Raw genomic sequence first — 17,584 nt, forward strand, 5'->3', positions numbered from 1 at the left:
TGTGTTCAGGAACTCTGGTCTGTTTAAACGCCTCCAGGCAGGTAGTTTCTTCCCGGACCACAAAATAACGGTTGGGGATGTGCAGATGCCTACAGTGATCCTTGGGGACCCAGCCTACCCGCTAATGCCCTGGCTCATGAAGCCCTATACAGGCGCCTCGGACAGTGAGAAGGAACTCTTCAACTACCGGCTGAGCAAGTGCAGAATGGTGGTGGAGTGTGCTTTCGGACGTCTCAAGGGGAGATGGCGGAGCTTACTGACTCGCTCGGACCTCAGCGAAAAAAATATCCCCGTTGTTATTGCTGCTTGCTGTGTGCTTCACAATCTCTGTGAGAGCAAGGGGGAGACCTTTATGGCGGGATGGGAGGTTGAGGCAAATCGCCTGGCTGCTGATTACGCTCAGCCAGACAGCCGTGCCGATAGAAGATCCCAGCGGGAAGCGCTGTGCATCCGGGAGGCTTTGAAAGCTAGGTTCCTCGGAGAGCAGGGTAACCTATGACTGTCCACTTGATTTACAGAGAAGCTGAATCTGAGCCTGTTTCAGTGACTGTTGACTTCGATCTGCGGTTACATACCCCGTTCTCCAGGTTTCCCCCCTTCCAACACACGTTTTAAAATAAATTTAATGGAACACTGATTATTAACAAAGTTTTCTTTAATTATGAATTCCTGTTCTAGGGTTGAAACATGGACGCAGACTGTGGTGGGTACAGTGTGCACTGATGTACAGACCGCTTCTACACTAGAGGAATGACAGGCTCCTGCTCCTACAGCGGTCTCTGGGGGGAGGACGGTTGCAGGTGGGTGTGCAGGAAGGGGTGGGTTTGCAGAAAGGGGTGAGGGGTGCCGTCTTTGGGACGGAGTTTGGATGCAGGCTCTGGGCTGGGTGTTGGGGCGTAGGAAGGGGTGAGGGGTGTGTGGGAAGAGTGAGTATGTGTCCGTGGATGAGGGCTCTTGCTGGGGCTCAGGGCATCGGAGAGGCTCGTGGCTAGGGTGGAAGGGCATGGTAAGGGCAGCCTGCCTTGCCATTTGTGGATGGCAGGCGCTAGGACCCTGGGGCAGCATACACCTCACAGACTGACACGGGACAGCATACACCTCCCAGACTAACCCTGGTGCCTAGTGACTGCAGTCTGTGTGCGTCCTGCTGTTGATCCTGCCCCCAAGTCTGTACCCTGGTAATGGAGGCTGTCCTATGCAATTAAAAAACCCCTCCCCCCCTTCACACAAAGTCTTCTGACAAGAAAAACGTGACGGGAACAGTGAATAACAACAAACTACTCTTAATACTCAACTACACAGTGGGGGGATGAAACTTGGATTTTGGACTGGGTGATCCAGGAAGGGAAGCACTTCTCAAAATTTATGGCATGAGAGCTGTGTGGTACATGAGCGCTCTGCTGGGGTGCAGTGACAGTTTTCACAGCCCCTAGCGCCCCTCCTTCTTGTTATTTTGGGTGAGGGGGGGACAGGACTTTGTGGCGGGGGATGGCGGTTGCAGATACAGTGCAGGGGGGCTCTCTCCTCCTGCCTGCGGTCCTGCAGAACATCTACAAGGTGCCGGAGCGTGTCCGTTTGCTCCCTCATTAGCCCAAGCAGCGTTTGAGTCGCCTGCTGGTCTTCCTGCCGCCACCTGTCCTCCCGTTCGCTGTGTGAGCGCTGGTGCTGACATAGGGTCTCCCTCCACTGTCTCTGCTCGGCCGCCTCGGCTCTGGAGCAGGCCATCAGTTCCGAGAACATGTCGTCCCTAGTCTTTTTCTTTCACCGCCTAATCTGCGCCAGCCTCTGTGAGGGGGAAGCCGGGGCAGTTCGTGAAAGAGCCGCAGCTGTGTGATGGGAAAAAGGAAGTGATTTCCTTGAAAAGATACATGTTTGCGAACACTGAACACAGTCTACTCAGTTTCTGTGAACAAGACCATACAGGGCACCTAGTCTCACGAGCTCTCAGGACAAGTTCGAGATTTCGGAATACTCTTTCATTGGCTGCGGTCTTGCACAGGAGATCGGACAAGCGGGGCGGTACAGCTGAATCCGTGTAGCAGCCAGGCCTGGTAAGCCCTACATTATAGGCTGCTTAACAGTTAATGGATAGCTGTGCCCTCCCGCTGAAGGCAATCTGGAAAGCATAAAGTCTGACCCTGTTCCAGCCCCTCGCGGCTGTGCCCGGGAAAGATCACTGTATGCGTTTCCTCTGCGGCCTCCAACACGTGGCTGTTAAACGAAGGTCATTGCTATGCAAAGTAAAAGTCAAACATTCACAATAGTAACAGTACACTAATTGCCCTAATTAGATGCAGCAGTCGCCGAACGAGATTACCCTGAGGCGGGTCACTCGGAGAGAGAGAGAGAGAGAGAGAGAGGATGCTGCTAGAATCCCTGCACAGACCAGGACCGTATGCTGCTATGCTGGTCGAGGCAATGATTCCACTGTACGTTAGGATGGCCTGGCGCGGAAGAGTGTGCTTCCACGGAGCACCAAATAAGGCACCTCTCCCCAGGAACCTCCTGCGGAGGCTTTTCGAGCTCCTCTATGAGAGCTTCGTGGAAGTGTCCCAAGAGGATTTCTGTTCCATCCCTATATGTGTGGACCTTCTGTTTATATAGTTTTATATGGAAAAGTTTTTATATAGTTTTTATTCCTTTTTTTTAAAAAATAAATGTTTCCATGTTTATAGCACTTACCGACTGATCCTTCCCCTGATTCTGAGTCCGGGTTAACGGCCGGGGAGGGTTGGTAGGGGATCTCTGTGAGGGTGATGAAGAGATCCTGGCTGTCGGGGAAAGCGGTATTGTAAGCGCTGTCGCCTGCGTCGTCCTCCACAAACCCTTCCTCATCTTCCCCATCGGCGAACATCGCCGAGGAACTGCCCCTCGACACTATCCCATCCTCAGAGTCCACGGTCACTGGTGGGGCAGTGGTGGCAGACCCACCTAGAATGGCATGCAGTGCCTCGTAGAAGTGGCATGTCTGGGGCTGGGCTCCGGAGCGTCCGTTTGCCGCTCTGACTTTTTGGTAGCCTTGTCTCAGGTCCTTGATTTTCATGCGGCACTGCGTTGTATCCTGGCTGTATCCTCTGAGTGCCATGGCTTTGGAGACCTTCTCGGTAGGTCTTTGCATTCCGTTTGTTGGAGCGCAGCTCCGAAAGCACAGACTCCTCGCCCCACAGTGATCAGATCCAGGACTTCCCGGTCTGTCCATGCTGGGGACCTCTTTCTATTCTGGGATTGCATGGACTCCTCTGCTGGAGAGCTCTGCATCGTTGAAGGTGCTGCTTAGCTCGCCCCGATGTCCAACCATGACATCAGATTCAAAGTGCCCAGACAGGAAAAGGAATTCAAATTTTCCCGGGTCGTTTCCTGTGTGGCTGGCCAGAGAATCCAAGCTTGGACTGCTGTCCAGAGCGTCAACAGAGTGGTGCACTGTGGGATAGCTCCCGGAGCTACTAAGTTCGATTTGCATCCACACATAGCCTAATTCGAGATAGCCATGTCAAATTTAGCGCTACTCCCCTCGTCGGGGTGGAGTACCGAATTCGAACTAAAGAGCCCTCTAGGTCGAATTAAACGGCTTCCTGGTGTGGACGGTTGAGCGGTTAATTCGAATTAACGCTGCTAAATTCGATTTAAAGTCCTAGTGTTGACCAGGCCTAAGAATCCAGTCTTCCTACGGTTGAGAGTAAGTCAGCCCCAGTGCATCTAGCTGGCAGTATTCTTGAAGAATTCTTCCAGAACAGAGAAACAATTGCAGGATCCTCAGGGCAAGAGAAATACAATGCTGTTTATTGTCAACAAAATGATGATACTTTAGCTCAGGTTTCAGAAAATGATCTCATTAAGAGCCTTTATCTATTTGACCAAAAAGTAAAATAGACTAGAACCTTTAATGACACCACATTTCTCAATGAGTATGCACAATTGCAGATTAATTTCTATCTTCTAGGAATAACTAGAACCACTGGTAGACAATTCCAGACACACCAGTAATGTTATTCAGTTGCTGAAGCAATAGCCTGTGGTCAGTCATATTAGAAGTTGCTCAGAGGTCCACTATGACCAAAATGGCCAGCTGACCCTGATGTAAAACCTGCAGGAGATCATTCATGGTCTTCATGAGCACAGTTTAAAGGCCCAGTCGAGTCTGGAACTTACCTAGGATATCATTGCTGTCCCAAGTGAACCTGGAATTGAATAGCCCTCATTCTTCCCTTTGAAAGGGTGATGTTTGCAACTGGGAAATAGTGGACAAGCATTCCAGTGTCAAGTGATGGTTTCTTGAGGAGAAAGGTGACCCTCAGTATTCAGGGATGGTTAGTGCCCTTCCTCATTAAGTGAGACATTCATAATACCTGTCAGTAATGGAATTAAAGCTAATTCACTTGCCTTAAGCATCCAAGCTAGACAGAAGTCAGAGCCCAGAGTGGTGATGTGCTTTAGCCATCTCCTTTCCAGTCTATGGATTAGCTATTGCAACTGTCAGAGCTCACTGTTAAACCACAGTGGCTTATGGGGAACCAGTGACAACACATTACAGTGAGGGGCCATGCAAATGAGCCCCATCTAAAGGCATAATTGTCTGTGAGCTGATGAACTACCTGACTGGAGAAGGGGAGACAAGGTCTGTCCCGGAATCCATAGATAGGCTACAGAAATCCATAAGATTCATAAGTAGCTGAGTCTACAATAAAACAATTGGATCCTCACAGAATATGGATATCAAATAGTCTTTGTAATGAAATGCATGAAGTGCTGGTTAATAGGCAGAAGGTTTAAAACAAACAAAAGGAAGTGTTTTTTCACACAACACACAGTCAGTCTGTGGAACTCTTTGCCAGAGGATGTTGTGAAGGGTTCAAAAAATAACTAGATAAGTTCATGGAAGATAGGTCCATCAATGGCTATTAGCCAGGATGTGCAGGGATGGTGTCCCTAGCTTCTGTTTGCCAGAAGCTGGGAATGGGTGACGGGATGGATCACTTGATGATTACCTGCTCTGTTCATTCTCTCTGGGGCACCTGGCATTGGCCACTGTCAGAAAACAGGATACTGGGCTAGATGGACCTTTGGTCTGACCCAGTACAGCCGTTCTTATGTTTTTAAACACCAAATGGAGTGACCATTAAGCCTCACATACTTATTTTTAAAATATTTTTGGATAAACAATATAAATGCATGTAGCACATACAATTCTTTAAAAATATATACATCTCCCAACACTAGAATGGCAAAAACATCTATCGATTGCCAGTGCATCTCTGCCAGTTCTCGGCTTATAAATTAGGGTATGTCTACACTGCAATCAGAGGTGTGAATGTATCTTAAGTAGGCATACCTTCACTAGCTTTAATCTCGTTAGTATGGCTAGTGAATATGTGGCAGCATAAACCCCATCCTATACTGAAGCCCATGATGCCATGTCTTCACTGCTATTTTTGGCCTTGCTAGTTAGATTTAAGATAGCATAGGTATGCTGCAATCACGCCTTCATTTGCAGTGTAGACATACCCCTAGTTAAATCAGTACAACTTTTGGATGTGGACGAAACCGAAGGGAGTTAAGCATCCATCTGTGACCCTAAGAATACTACAGAATTAGGTTAACGCAAAGCAGCTTAGGTCAATTTTATTCTATAAATATCTACACTAAAATTTCACTCCTGCTGAGGTAACACGCCTGTTACACTGACTTACTGAGGCTTTGGCTACACTTGCATTTCAAAGCGCTGCCGCGGCAGCGCTTTGAAGCGCTAAGTGTAATCAAAGCGCCAGCGCTGGGAGAAAACTCTCCCAGCGCTGTCCGTACTCCACTTCCCTGTGGGGAATAACGGACAGCGCTGGGAGCGCAGCTCCCAGCGCTGGGGCTTTGACTACACTGGCGCTTTGTAGCGCCGCAATTTGCAGCGCTGCAGAGGGTGTGTTTTCACACCCTGCTGCAGCGCTGCAAATTTGTAAGTGTAGCCAAGCCCTAACTCCACTTCCATGAGAGGTGTAGAATCAATATCCATATAGTTAGGTCGATGCAGTGTCAGTGTAGACACTGTGTTGCTTATATCAACTGTTACTGGCTTTCAGAAGCCGTCCCACACTGACAGTGTGGACACACACTGCCAACACAAGGAGCAAAGTGTAGACACACACAAGCAATGTAATTACTGCAGTGGCTATATGGTGATGTAAGTTAGAGCAATTTAATTTTGTAGTGTAGACATGCCCTCAATATCTATGAAAAGGAGGCCATAAATATTTTGCCAAAGCCCATTAAAGGAGTCAGTTTCAGAGCTTGGATTAGAATTTTGAAGTTTCTGACTTCTAGTCCCATGCATAGGCCATAGCTTTGCCTAAATGAGTACAAGAGGGAGAGCAAAATAAAGTATGCATCCTTCAACCATCTCTACAGTTGTTGCAATTTGTTAGGATTTCCTAGGATCGTGTATTTCCAGATACAATAGAAAAATGTAACTCCCAACACCTTAAAGCTAATACTATCCAAACTTTTGAGGTTTGTGTGCAAATGATAGTTATTTCTACTGTATCATTGAGTCTACTGTATCATTGAGTCTTGATACTTCTCAGGTGTGGAAATTTATTATCCATATTGTGTATCTAAGAAATCAAAGAATGAAAAACTAATAATTGCTTCCATAAATGATTTTTTAATTGTGTAATTTTTCCATAGGTTTGAAGACTTACCTGATATCTGGTCAGAAAGTGAAGGAGTCCCATTGCAGCTGTTCACAGGCATTGGTTACTGGTCTGGAGGCAGGAGATGGAGCCAAGATACAGGGAGCGTCATCAGCTGAGAATATTGGTGACTTGGCAAAGACTCTCAAACACTCCGAGAAACACAAGGTTAGGGATGTTGGGTTTTTTTTGTTGTTGTTATTTGTTTTTGTTTTGTTTTTAATTCAGGCAAAGTATTTTTAGAACCCTAGAGGTATGAAGCGAGTTATGGGCATAGGGATAGGAGAGGCTGTGATGGGGTTCACTTACCACAGTGGCCCCTCTTGCTGGCCTTCCTGGGGATTAGCTCTGCCAGTTGGTGCACCCTCTTTCAGGTGGTGCCTTTCCCGCCTTCCTCTCACCCTGTGGACCCATCTTACTCCAGGAACTGCAGCCTGCTTTTCATGACTCAGCCTCCATATTTTCCCCTTCCGTGGTTACCCAAAGTCATTCTATGCAGACAGTCCCAAGCAGTCTTCTCCTGTGCTTCCCCGATGGTGCTACTTCTCCAGTGGCCAATAAGGGAATCCAGGCCCATTTTCTACATCGGGTTCCAGTCCAGGGACCCTCAGCTCAGTAGTTCTGGGCTCTGTCCTCTCAACCCTCACTGCTCCTTTGAGAATTGCTTTCTACTCTTCCTGGTTCCCCCCCTTCTCTGGGAGTACCAGCTCCAAACCCATTCCCTCATCCCTCTTCCCAGGGAGACTGCAGACTATCTCTCTGCAGCCCCCAAACACTCCTCCTTCCCAGGGAGTCACTGCCCTTTCCCCAAAGCCCTGTCAGGTCTCAGCTCTTGGGCTTTATAGGCCCAGCCTATTCCTGCCCAGCTGACCCTTCTTTAATTAACTCCCTGCTCCCTGGCTACTCCTCCGCCCGTAGCCTGGGCAGTTAATCTAACCCCTTCTGTGTGAGATGAACACCCCATCACAGAGACCTTCTGTTGCTTGTTTACATGCTTTGTTTATTTTTTATTCAAAACATGAGTTTGGTCTATGAGTAAAGGAAAAAAATTCAAAGATATTTATCAAGAACCTGACAAATCAGCCTTGAAGTAATGTGGTGAGTTCTCAGATTTGCTACTGAACAAATAATTTTTAAAATATCTGTAGTTCAGAATAAATATAAGTAGGAGCGTTGCCAGCAGATCAAGGCACGTGATCATTCCCCTCTATTCAGCATTGGTGAGGCCTCATCTGGAGTACCGTGTCCGGTTTTGGGCCCCACACTACAATAAGGATGTGGAAAAATTGGAAAGAGTCCAGCAGAAGGCAACACAAATGATTAGGGGGCTGGAGCACATGATTTATGAGGAGAGGCTGAGGGAACTGGGATTGTTTAGTCTGCAGAAGAGAAGAATGAGGGGGGATTTGATAGCTGTTTTCAAGTACCTGAAGGGGGGTTCCAAAGAGGATGGATCTAGACTGTTCTCAGTGGTACCAGATGACAGAATAAGGAGTAATGGTCTCAAGTTGCAGAGGGGGAGGTCTAGGTTGGATATTAGGAAAAACTTTATCACTAGGAGGGTGGTGAAGCACTGGAATGGGTTACCTAGGGAGGTGGTGGAATCTCCTTCCTTAGCGGTTTTTAAGGTTAGGCTTGACAAAGCCCTGACTGGGATTATTTAGTTGGGGATTGGTCCTCCTTTGAGCAGGGGGTTGGACTAGATGACCTCTTGAAGTCCCTTCCAACCCTGATATTCTATGATTCTATGAATAGACAAATTAACAAATTCCTCTTTCAACAGTCTGAACTGAATGTTAAAAGAAAATATATCTGTGCTTGATATAGGTACTTTGGCACACTCCATTAGCTCGTTTCTAGCTCCTGGGCTGCTACTATTCTATTCTCTGTTGAGGGATGAGAATACCACTAGTCATGCTTCAGACTTCACACTGTCAAATTCTCTCCTTTCTCAGCTGACACTGGCTCCCTCTCCTGTTTCTTCCTCTTTCTCTCTCTCCCACAAAAGCCTTCAAAGTATGTGCAATCTAGTAATCTAGCATTTTGCTCATGAATATGCAATAGACATCAGTAAACCCAGGGAAGACAATACTCCCTGTGCAGACAATGATTGTAGGGTTGGCCTGTGTGAATTGCTCTCCGTGTCAGTTGCTGTAAAATAGATAAATGTGCTCTTGTAGGCTAGGACATTATATTTTACTTAGCTGCTTGCTTTAGAAACTTAGTTCAAGTTATATAGAGCTAAAGGCAGTAATTTGTATGAATTACTTTCTGAGTATTGAAAATGACAAACATTCTTAAGAAGAAAGAAAAGGTAGCCTAGGAAGTGTGGATTCTGTTTATTGTTACACTGTATTATTTCATCTCAAAACTAAACTGATAGAGAACAAATTATTATTCTTTCCTTGCACTTTTGTTGTGGTTCCTCCTAGCCAGCTGATAGAGTTAGACAACTGATGACCAGATCTTCCAGAGTGATATGGCCACTTGGGCTGCACTGCCAGCAGATTGCAGTCATACGTAAAACCAGCGTATCTAGTCCTGAGAGCAGCTCCTCAATGCAAAATGCACTTTGCGGTGGAGTAGAGTTGACAGGAAATCGTTTATGCCACCCCCCATTTTGCTGCTACTGTAAAGCAGGGGGTGGGGGTGTCACCAGTGCAAGGAGGGCATAACTGAGACACCTCTATATCATGTGTATCCCTGGTTATAGCTTTTGCCCCTCAGGTTGCTTAGCTGCTTGCAAAACTTAGAGCAGCCCTCAGGTTCTTCTCACCTACACCTGGGAGACCAGGCCTTCACACAGTGGCCCCAGGATTAAGGGAGTGGAGAGATGAGCTTTATGCCACTTTAGTGTACCTTCAAGAGGTCATCTAGTGCAGCGGTCCCCAACCTTTTTGGCACCAGGGACTGGTTTCGTAGAAAAAAAATTTCCGCGGACCTGTGGGATGGTTTTGGGACGATTCAAGCGCATTACATTTATTTTTGTACTTTTATTTATTATTATTGTAATATATAATGAAATAATTATACAACTGACCATAATGCAGAATTAGTGGGAGCCCTGCCCCCTATCTGACCCCCACCCACTTCCTGCCCCCCCGACTGCCCGCCCACCTCAGAATCCCTGACCCATCCTGCTCCTTGTCCCCTCACCATCCCCCAGAGACCCCCACCACTCTGGGACCCCACCCCTGCTCCCTGTCCCCTGACTGCGCCAACCCCTATCCCCCCCCTGCTGAGTCCTGACAGACCCCCCCGGAACACCCACAATCCAACCCCCCCATTCCCTGCCCCCTGACCGCCCCCCCAACCTCCGCCCCCTCTCTGTGCCCTGACTGTCCCCAGGACTCCCTGCCCCTTAGCCAACCCCTCCGGCCCCAGCCTCTTACCCCCGGCTCCCTCCTCACCTGGAGCCTCAGCGCCTCGCCCGACAACTGCAGCGTGTCTCCGGCGGGGCCTGAGCTCCGTCCCGCTCAGAGCCGCGTGGTGAGAGGGCGGGGCTGGGAGCTCCTCGCCGAGCGGAGGCAGCTGAGCTCAGCCCGGAGCACGCAGCCCCGCCCCCTCACCACGCGGCTCTGAGGGGGCGGGGCTCAGGGGCCCCGCCGGAGACATGCCGCTTGATGTGCTAGGGGTCGGTTCGCGGCCCGGTTCCTAACAGGCCGCGGACCGGTACCGGTCCGCGGCCCGGGGGTTGGGGACCCCTGATCTAGTGTATCCCATCTCCCAAACCTGTGTACAGCTTGGTTTATCTTTTGGTGACATGAAACCCCTCTTTCTGTACATTCTTTATTTACCCATTCACATAACACTAGAAGCAGGGGTCACTCAATGAAATTAATAGGCAGCAGGTTTAAAACAAACAAAAAGAAATACTTCTTCACACAACACGCAGTCGACCTGTGGAATTTGTTGCCAGGGGATGTTTTGAAGGACAAAAGTATAACTGGGTTTAAAAAAAATTAGATCAGTTAATGGAGGATAGATCCATTAATGGCCCAAGAAGGTCAGTGATGCAACCCCATGCACGAGGTTGTCCCATAACTTCTGACTGCCAGAACCCGGGACTGGAACAAGGAAAGGATCACTCAGTAATTGCTCTGTTCTGTTCATTCTCTCTAAAGCACCTGGCACTGGCCACTGTTGGAAGACAGGATATGGGCTAAATGGCCCATTGGTCTGACCCAGTATGGCCATTCTTATGTTGTTATATTCTGCTTAGCCAGACTTAAGTTGTTTTTGTCTCCTACTGTATCTCAGTCTAAGCTGTAACATCCAGGCTAGGAAAATCATATTGACTAAAACCCCAGGACAATAGAACAGAGCAAATATTAAGTTTTCTGTCTGTGTAACGGGCCGGACTCACCCCTGCGGCGCCTCCTGCTGGTGACTCCAGGGAATTAACTCCGTTCCAGCTCTGGAGCGCCCTCTGCAGGCCGGTGATCCGCCTGTCCTCTGGCCCCGAGTCCCTCCCTGGACCCCTGTGCCCTTTTACATGGGGTGCTGCCCCCTGGCAGTAACCCCTTTCTCTCAGGGTCTCCCCTCTACAGGGAACCCCCACCCTCTATCCCTATCCCCACCTTGCCTCAGTGTATGGCCACTGCCAGTCATTGTCTAGCCCCACGTCCTAGGGCAGACTGCAGTATCAGCCTATTCAACACTGGCAAGGAGGGTTTGGACCTGCTGCTTTGGCCTACCCCTGGGCTGCCTCTGCAACCCCCAGTACCTGTTAGCCCTCTGCTAGGCGGCAGCCTAGGGCTTTCCAGGCTGGAGCTCCCCAGCTCCTCTGCCTTTCCCCAGCCCTGCTCCACTGAAGTACCCGGTCTAGCTCCCTGCAGCCAGGCCCATCTCCCTCTAAATGCGGAGAGAGACTGTCTTCCTGGGCTTCTGGCTCACAGCCTCTTTTATAGGGGCCAGCTGGGCCTGATTGGGGCGTGGCCCAGCTGCAGCCACTTCTCAATCAGCCCAGCTTAAAGGCTGCTTTCTCCAGCCACAACCCCTTCCCCGGGGCTCTTTTTAACCCCTTCAGAGCAGGAGCAGAGGTCCACCCTGCTACAGTCTGCCATACAATGACAGCAAGACAGAGGGACCACTGGGTGTTATCCATCTCAGCAGTTTTGTGCTAACAGCTGGAAGTGACAGAGTCTAGAGGAGACTAATTAGAGAGGTGCAAAAAATTGAGCTGTTTCAGGCATGAGGAGGAGGAGAAAGAACTAAGCAGAGCAATAGAACTGAACTGCCAATGAGAGCAGAGTAGGGCAAAAAAAGAAGGGACTAAGCAGAGCAATAGAACTGAGCTGCCAAACTGAGGGGAGGAATTTGGGCCTGGTTGACGTTGGCACAGATGTAAAGCCTTAACGGGGAGGAGAATGAAATCATGGAGAATGCACTACTGAGTGTGCCTGAGACTTAGCTTTGAATATGTTGTCTGTTAGTGCTCTCTCTCATCATAGGCTTTTCATGACTGGAGATAGAGTCAAATGGTTCAATGACAGTTATTTTTACCAGAAAAGTAAGTGATTGCTTAATTTTCCAAGCAAGTCAGAGTAGGCTTTATAGTAAAATAAACTACAATTTAATTACTTGCTACTGCTGCAAACATGATTTGATTTTAGCAGGGAGATGGCTTCTCTCCCATGCGTGTATGTAGTCTTTCAGGGCCTGGCAATGTAATTTGTAAATCAATCCAACACTTACTGTTTTAAATGCAAAGCAGGCAACATTGGCAGTGTGGGAAGAGCTGGTAGAAAAAATTTCTTAAGAATGATTTTCTGACTAAAAATGCTTTTTCACTTTCACTTTGTAAATGAAATTGACAAAAATTTTGTCAGGGGTCTCTCAAACTGAGATCCCTGGCCTCTCTGCCTTTGCATCTACCTCCCCAGATCTAGGAACCTGAGAGGCAGAATGCCTGGCCTCCTGGAGCTGGGAGTAAGGCGGGGGGCTGAGCACCCAGCTTTCTTTGGTTCTCCGGCAGCAGAGCAGGAAGTCTCTTCTCAGTTTTACCTGAGAATGGGAAAAGGTACCTTGGAGTATGTAAATTGTTACAACATTTCAATAGCATCTTACTCGCCTCCCCTCAACAATAAATATGCCGTAGTTTAAATGCAAAACCTCACAGTTGAGCTAGGACATGGGACTTATACAGAATTATGATGGTGAAGGAAAGATGCAGAAAAATTTAACTAAACTTATAGCTAGAGCCCTGCAAATCTGCAGATAACAACTTTATATCTGCGGATGCGGATATCCTTGGATCATTTTTATGGATTGCGAATTGGATGCGGATACACATTTTGTATCCACACAGGGCTCTACATAGCAATTACTGAGTCAAGTAGATGACTCTTATATAAAACATTGTAATCTGTTACTTATTTTGGTACCAAGTTTTTTTGTACTGTATTTTGTTACGCTTCATATTTTACTATGATTAGAAATCATAAACTACTATAAAATATATTGGTATCACTTCTCTAACACAAAATTAGGATGTGGTTTTACTTGCACTGGTAGTCACTGAAAGTTCATTAATCTACTATTCAGAATGTCTAGAACACACACTCACTAAGTATTTATAAATGTTTACAGTTATTAATGAAGTTAAGAATTGAGACTTCCTGGGGTTTCTGCCTGTGTTGTCATTTGTTGAGGCATCACTGTTCAAGAAGAGGGCAAAATCTGCTTGTTTGCAGATAAGGAAGTTCTGTAAGTAAGCCCCTCACTCCAACTCTGTTTCTGGGGAGGAGCAGGCATGATGACTCACTTGCTGAGAAAATCTAGAACATCCATCTGAAAAGCAAAGAACTTAATAGGCTTGTTGAACCACTGTGTGGACCAATAGCCCAGAGGATAAGGATCTGGAAGAAACTCCATGGAGTAACAGTTCTCAGACTTTCAGTCTTATCATGCCACATTTAAAACTCAAAAATACTTGACCAGTCTACCACCTCATAATTTCAGTCATTGTTGTAATAGTTTCTTAATCTTGTTTTTTGAAACAAACTGCATACTGCTAAATTGTGGCCTGCATATTGGCTAGCAGTATATGTACCACAGTTTTGAGAACTGCTGCTATATAGTGACCAAGAGAAACCATCCCTCTTTCCTACGCATCTGAGGGGTACAGACCCACACCTCTACAAAATAACAAAGATGATTGCCAAATGGCATTGGGTTAAGGGAAGAGGAAGGATGGGGCCTTGCTTAAATAGAGGTTTTTGGTGGAGTGAGGGGAATCCTGAAAACAGAATACAAAATGGCCATAAAAAATCGGAGGTTAAGCCACAAAAATGAGTAGTTGATATATTTGGATCAGAGGAAAAGGAACACCAAAAGGTCAAAACACACTTCTCTGGGCTCAAAACAAACAGAGAAGGAGGTCCTGGGATGCTGGGTTTGGGGAAAAAGTGTTATAGACTACTAAAACTGCTTGGTGGTATCCCTGTCAAGATCTTCTCCAGTACAGTAGGTTGACAAGACTTGATTTTGTGTGCCCAGTTTAGCATTCTGTCCCCAAAGGCAGATGTGCATACAGCTGACAGTGATCTGTTGGCAAGTGTGGTGACATCAAAATCCACATAGGAAAATAGCAGTTACTATAGTGGGTCAGATTCATGGTCCATCTAGTCCAGTATCATATCTCCAACAGTGGCCCGCCCCACACAGTACAGAGGAAAGTGCAAGAAATTTGCAGAAGGCCGATGTGGGATAATCTCCCAAGAAGGCCACATCTGAATCCTCAATAGTTAAATTGTGTTAAAATCAGAAATGTGGGGTTTGATGGGTTCCCCCCAGGGTGCCACCTTGAACTGGTGTACCCCTGAGAACCTCTGACTTGCCAGCCTGGGCTCCCTCCTACACTGTGCCGCCGTGGCAAGCTGCAAAGCCCTCCAAGCTAGCACTTTCACCAGCATTCACACAGGCAGACACTCCCAATTGCAGTTACATGCAGGTTGACCAGCCACTGCATGAACGCATAAAAAGACTTCAGACAAAATAGCCACCAGCTTCCCAGCCTAGGACCCCAGAGCTGTACCATCCTGCCCTGGTCAAAATCCTGACCAATATGAATTTATTATCCAGTTTGCCTCTCCCTCAATGTGGAGAGGAAATATAACAGCCTTTGCCTCTTGAGCTAAGATTTCCAAGCACTTCATTCAAAGTCACTAGTTTAGATAAAGCAAAAACAAGTTTAGTAACTACAAAAGATAGATTTTAACTGATTATAAGTGACAGCAAACAGATCAAAGCAGATTACCCAGCAAATAAACAAAAATGCAAACTAAACATACTAGATAGATTGGGTCTGAATTAGCAGTTCTTCACCCTGACTGCTGGGGTACAAACAGGCTTGCAGATTCTTAAGGGTCAAGCTGCATTTACTTTGCAGCTTGAGATCCCCACCCCCTTCAAAGTCCTTTTTCTTAGGAGCGTCTCTCAGGTGTTCGGTTGTGGAGGAGTGAAGAACAACAGATGATGTCACTCCCTGTCTTGTATAGCTTTAGCATATGGTGGGAACCCTTTGTCCCAAACTTAGTTTGTGGAAAAAACACTGGTGTCCAAGATTGAGTCCAGAGACATTTGGTCTGGTCACATGCCCTTGCACTGTTATAGCAGCCATTGTTTACAGGCTGGCCAAAACGCCCACAGGAAGGTTAAGCTATTCCTCAGTCCATTGTCTTTGCTGATGGGCCATCAGCCCTGTCTAGCTGCTTTATTATTGTACTTGAAAGTCTGGCTGTGGGTGTTTTCCAGAGTAAGCCCATTTGAAATACAGATCTCTATTCAATATTTATAACTTCAGATATAAAAATGAGACATTCATACAAATAGGATAATCATATTCAGCAAATCATAACTTTTCCAATGATACCTTGTACAAAATGCATCACAATTATGCCATAACTATATAATAATAATATTACTAGGATGAATATGGGGTGTAGTGTCACATGGGGTTTTCATATCCACATTTTGTGTTACTATTAACTGTTATAACACTTTATATTCATGTTATCCATATAAATGTCCAATCCTTCCTGGAACCTTGTTAAATTCATGACCTCAATGGTATCCTGTGGCAATGAATTCCATAGTCTAATCGCAAAGAATTGTAGAACTATATGTCTGGAAAGGACCTCGAGGTCATCTAGTCCAGCCTCCTGCACTGAGGCAGGACAAAGTATACCTGAACCATCCCTGACAGCTGTTTGTTAATAGTGTTCTTAAAAACCTGAAATGACAGGGGTTCCATAACCTCCCTTGGAAGCCTATGCCAGTGTGTAACTATCCTTCTAGTAAGAAAGTTGTTCTTAATATCTAATCTAAATTTCCCTTGCTTCAGATTAAGCCAGTTATTTGTTATCCTATCTTCAATGGACATGAAGAAAAAGTGACCATTGCTCTCTTTTTTATGGCCCATAACATATTTAATGAGTGTTATCAGGTCTCCCCACAGTCTTCAAGACTAAACATGCTCAGTTTTTTTTAATCTTTCCTCATAGATCAAATTTTCTTAACCTTTTATTGTTTTTGTTGCTCTCCTCTGGACGCTCTCCAATTTATTGTTATGTTTGTTAAAGTATGAATACCCAGAACTTGACACAGTACTCCAGCTGAGGCCTCACCAGTGCTGAGTAGAACAGGATGATTACCTCCCATGTCTTACGTATGATAGTCCTGTTAATAAACCCTAGAATATTAGCCTTTTTTTGCAACTGGATCACATTGTTGGCTCGTATTCTCTTTGTGATCCACTATAATACTGAGATCTTTTTCAGCAGTACTACCACCTAGACAGTTATTCTCCATTTTGTACTTGTGTGTTTGATTTTTATCCTTCTAAGTTTGGTACTTTGCACTTGTTGATTTCAGACCACTTCTGCAATTTTTCAAGTTTGGTGGACAGGATTAGAATTCAAAAAATGCTTGCAACCCCTCCCACTTGGTATCATCCACACATTTTATAAACCTACTCTCCACTACATTATCCAAGTCATTAATTAAAATATTGAATAGTACTAGTCCCTGTACTGACCCTTTTTGGATCATGTTATGTATGTCCACTCAATTTGACAGTGAACCATTGATAAAAGCTCTTTGAGTATGGTGTCTCACCCAGTTTTGCACCCATTTTATAGTAATTTCATCTAGACCACATTTCCCTAATTTGCTTATGAGAATATCATGTGGGTCTGTGTCAAAAACCTTACTAAAATGAAGATATGTCATGTCCACAGCTTTCACCCATCCGCAAGGCCAGTAACCAGAATGATTGGTCTATTCCTCATTGTTCTCCTTTTTAAAGATAGGTAATATGTTTGCCTTTCTCCTGTCCTCTGGGACCTCACTTGTCCTTCATGAGTTCTTAAAGATAATCACTAATGGTTCTGAGATTGTTTCAACTTAAATACCTGCAGTGCATTTAATCAGAACTTGCTGACTTGAATAAAGCTAACTTGCCTAAATATTCTTTAGCCTGTTCTTTCCCTATTTTGGCTTGTGTTCTTCCCCTTTATTAATATTAATTGGGTTGAGTATTCTGAAGCCAAAATAGGAATTAAACACCTCAGCCTTCTTGATGTCAGCAGTAATTAGCAATCTTTCCCTGCTAAGTAGAGGACCTATGCTTTCCTTCATCTTTCTCTTACTCTTAATGTATTTATAGAACATCATCTTATTGCCTTTTTTGTCCCTTGCTAGGAGTAACTCATTTTATGCCTTAGCCTCTCTGATTTTGTTCCTACCTGCTTGTGCAATTCTTTTGTACTCTTCCTTAGCAATTTATCATGTTTCCACTTTCTGTGGTATTCCTTTTTGATTTTCATCTCCTGATGGAGCTATATTGGCTTCTTACAATTCTTCCTATCTTTCCTTGTCATTGGGATAGTTTGATGTTGTGCCTT

At 45.9% G+C, this 17,584-nt stretch overlaps 1 protein-coding gene across 2 annotated transcripts in view; it reads left to right on the top strand.

The window, feature by feature from the left end:
• The window catches only part of ADCY9 (adenylate cyclase 9), a 198,525-nt gene that overhangs the window by 80,380 nt on the left and 100,561 nt on the right, over window positions 1–17,584 (top strand). For both annotated transcript variants that reach the window (XM_044979245.1, XM_044979246.1), the window contains exon 2: window positions 6,673–6,845. In XM_044979245.1, the coding sequence (XP_044835180.1) occupies window positions 6,673–6,845 (173 nt within the window). The remainder of the gene's footprint in view (window positions 1–6,672; window positions 6,846–17,584) is intronic.

Source organism: Mauremys mutica, chromosome 11 (genome assembly GCF_020497125.1).
Source record: "Mauremys mutica isolate MM-2020 ecotype Southern chromosome 11, ASM2049712v1, whole genome shotgun sequence".
Taxonomy (NCBI): Eukaryota; Metazoa; Chordata; order Testudines; family Geoemydidae; genus Mauremys; species Mauremys mutica.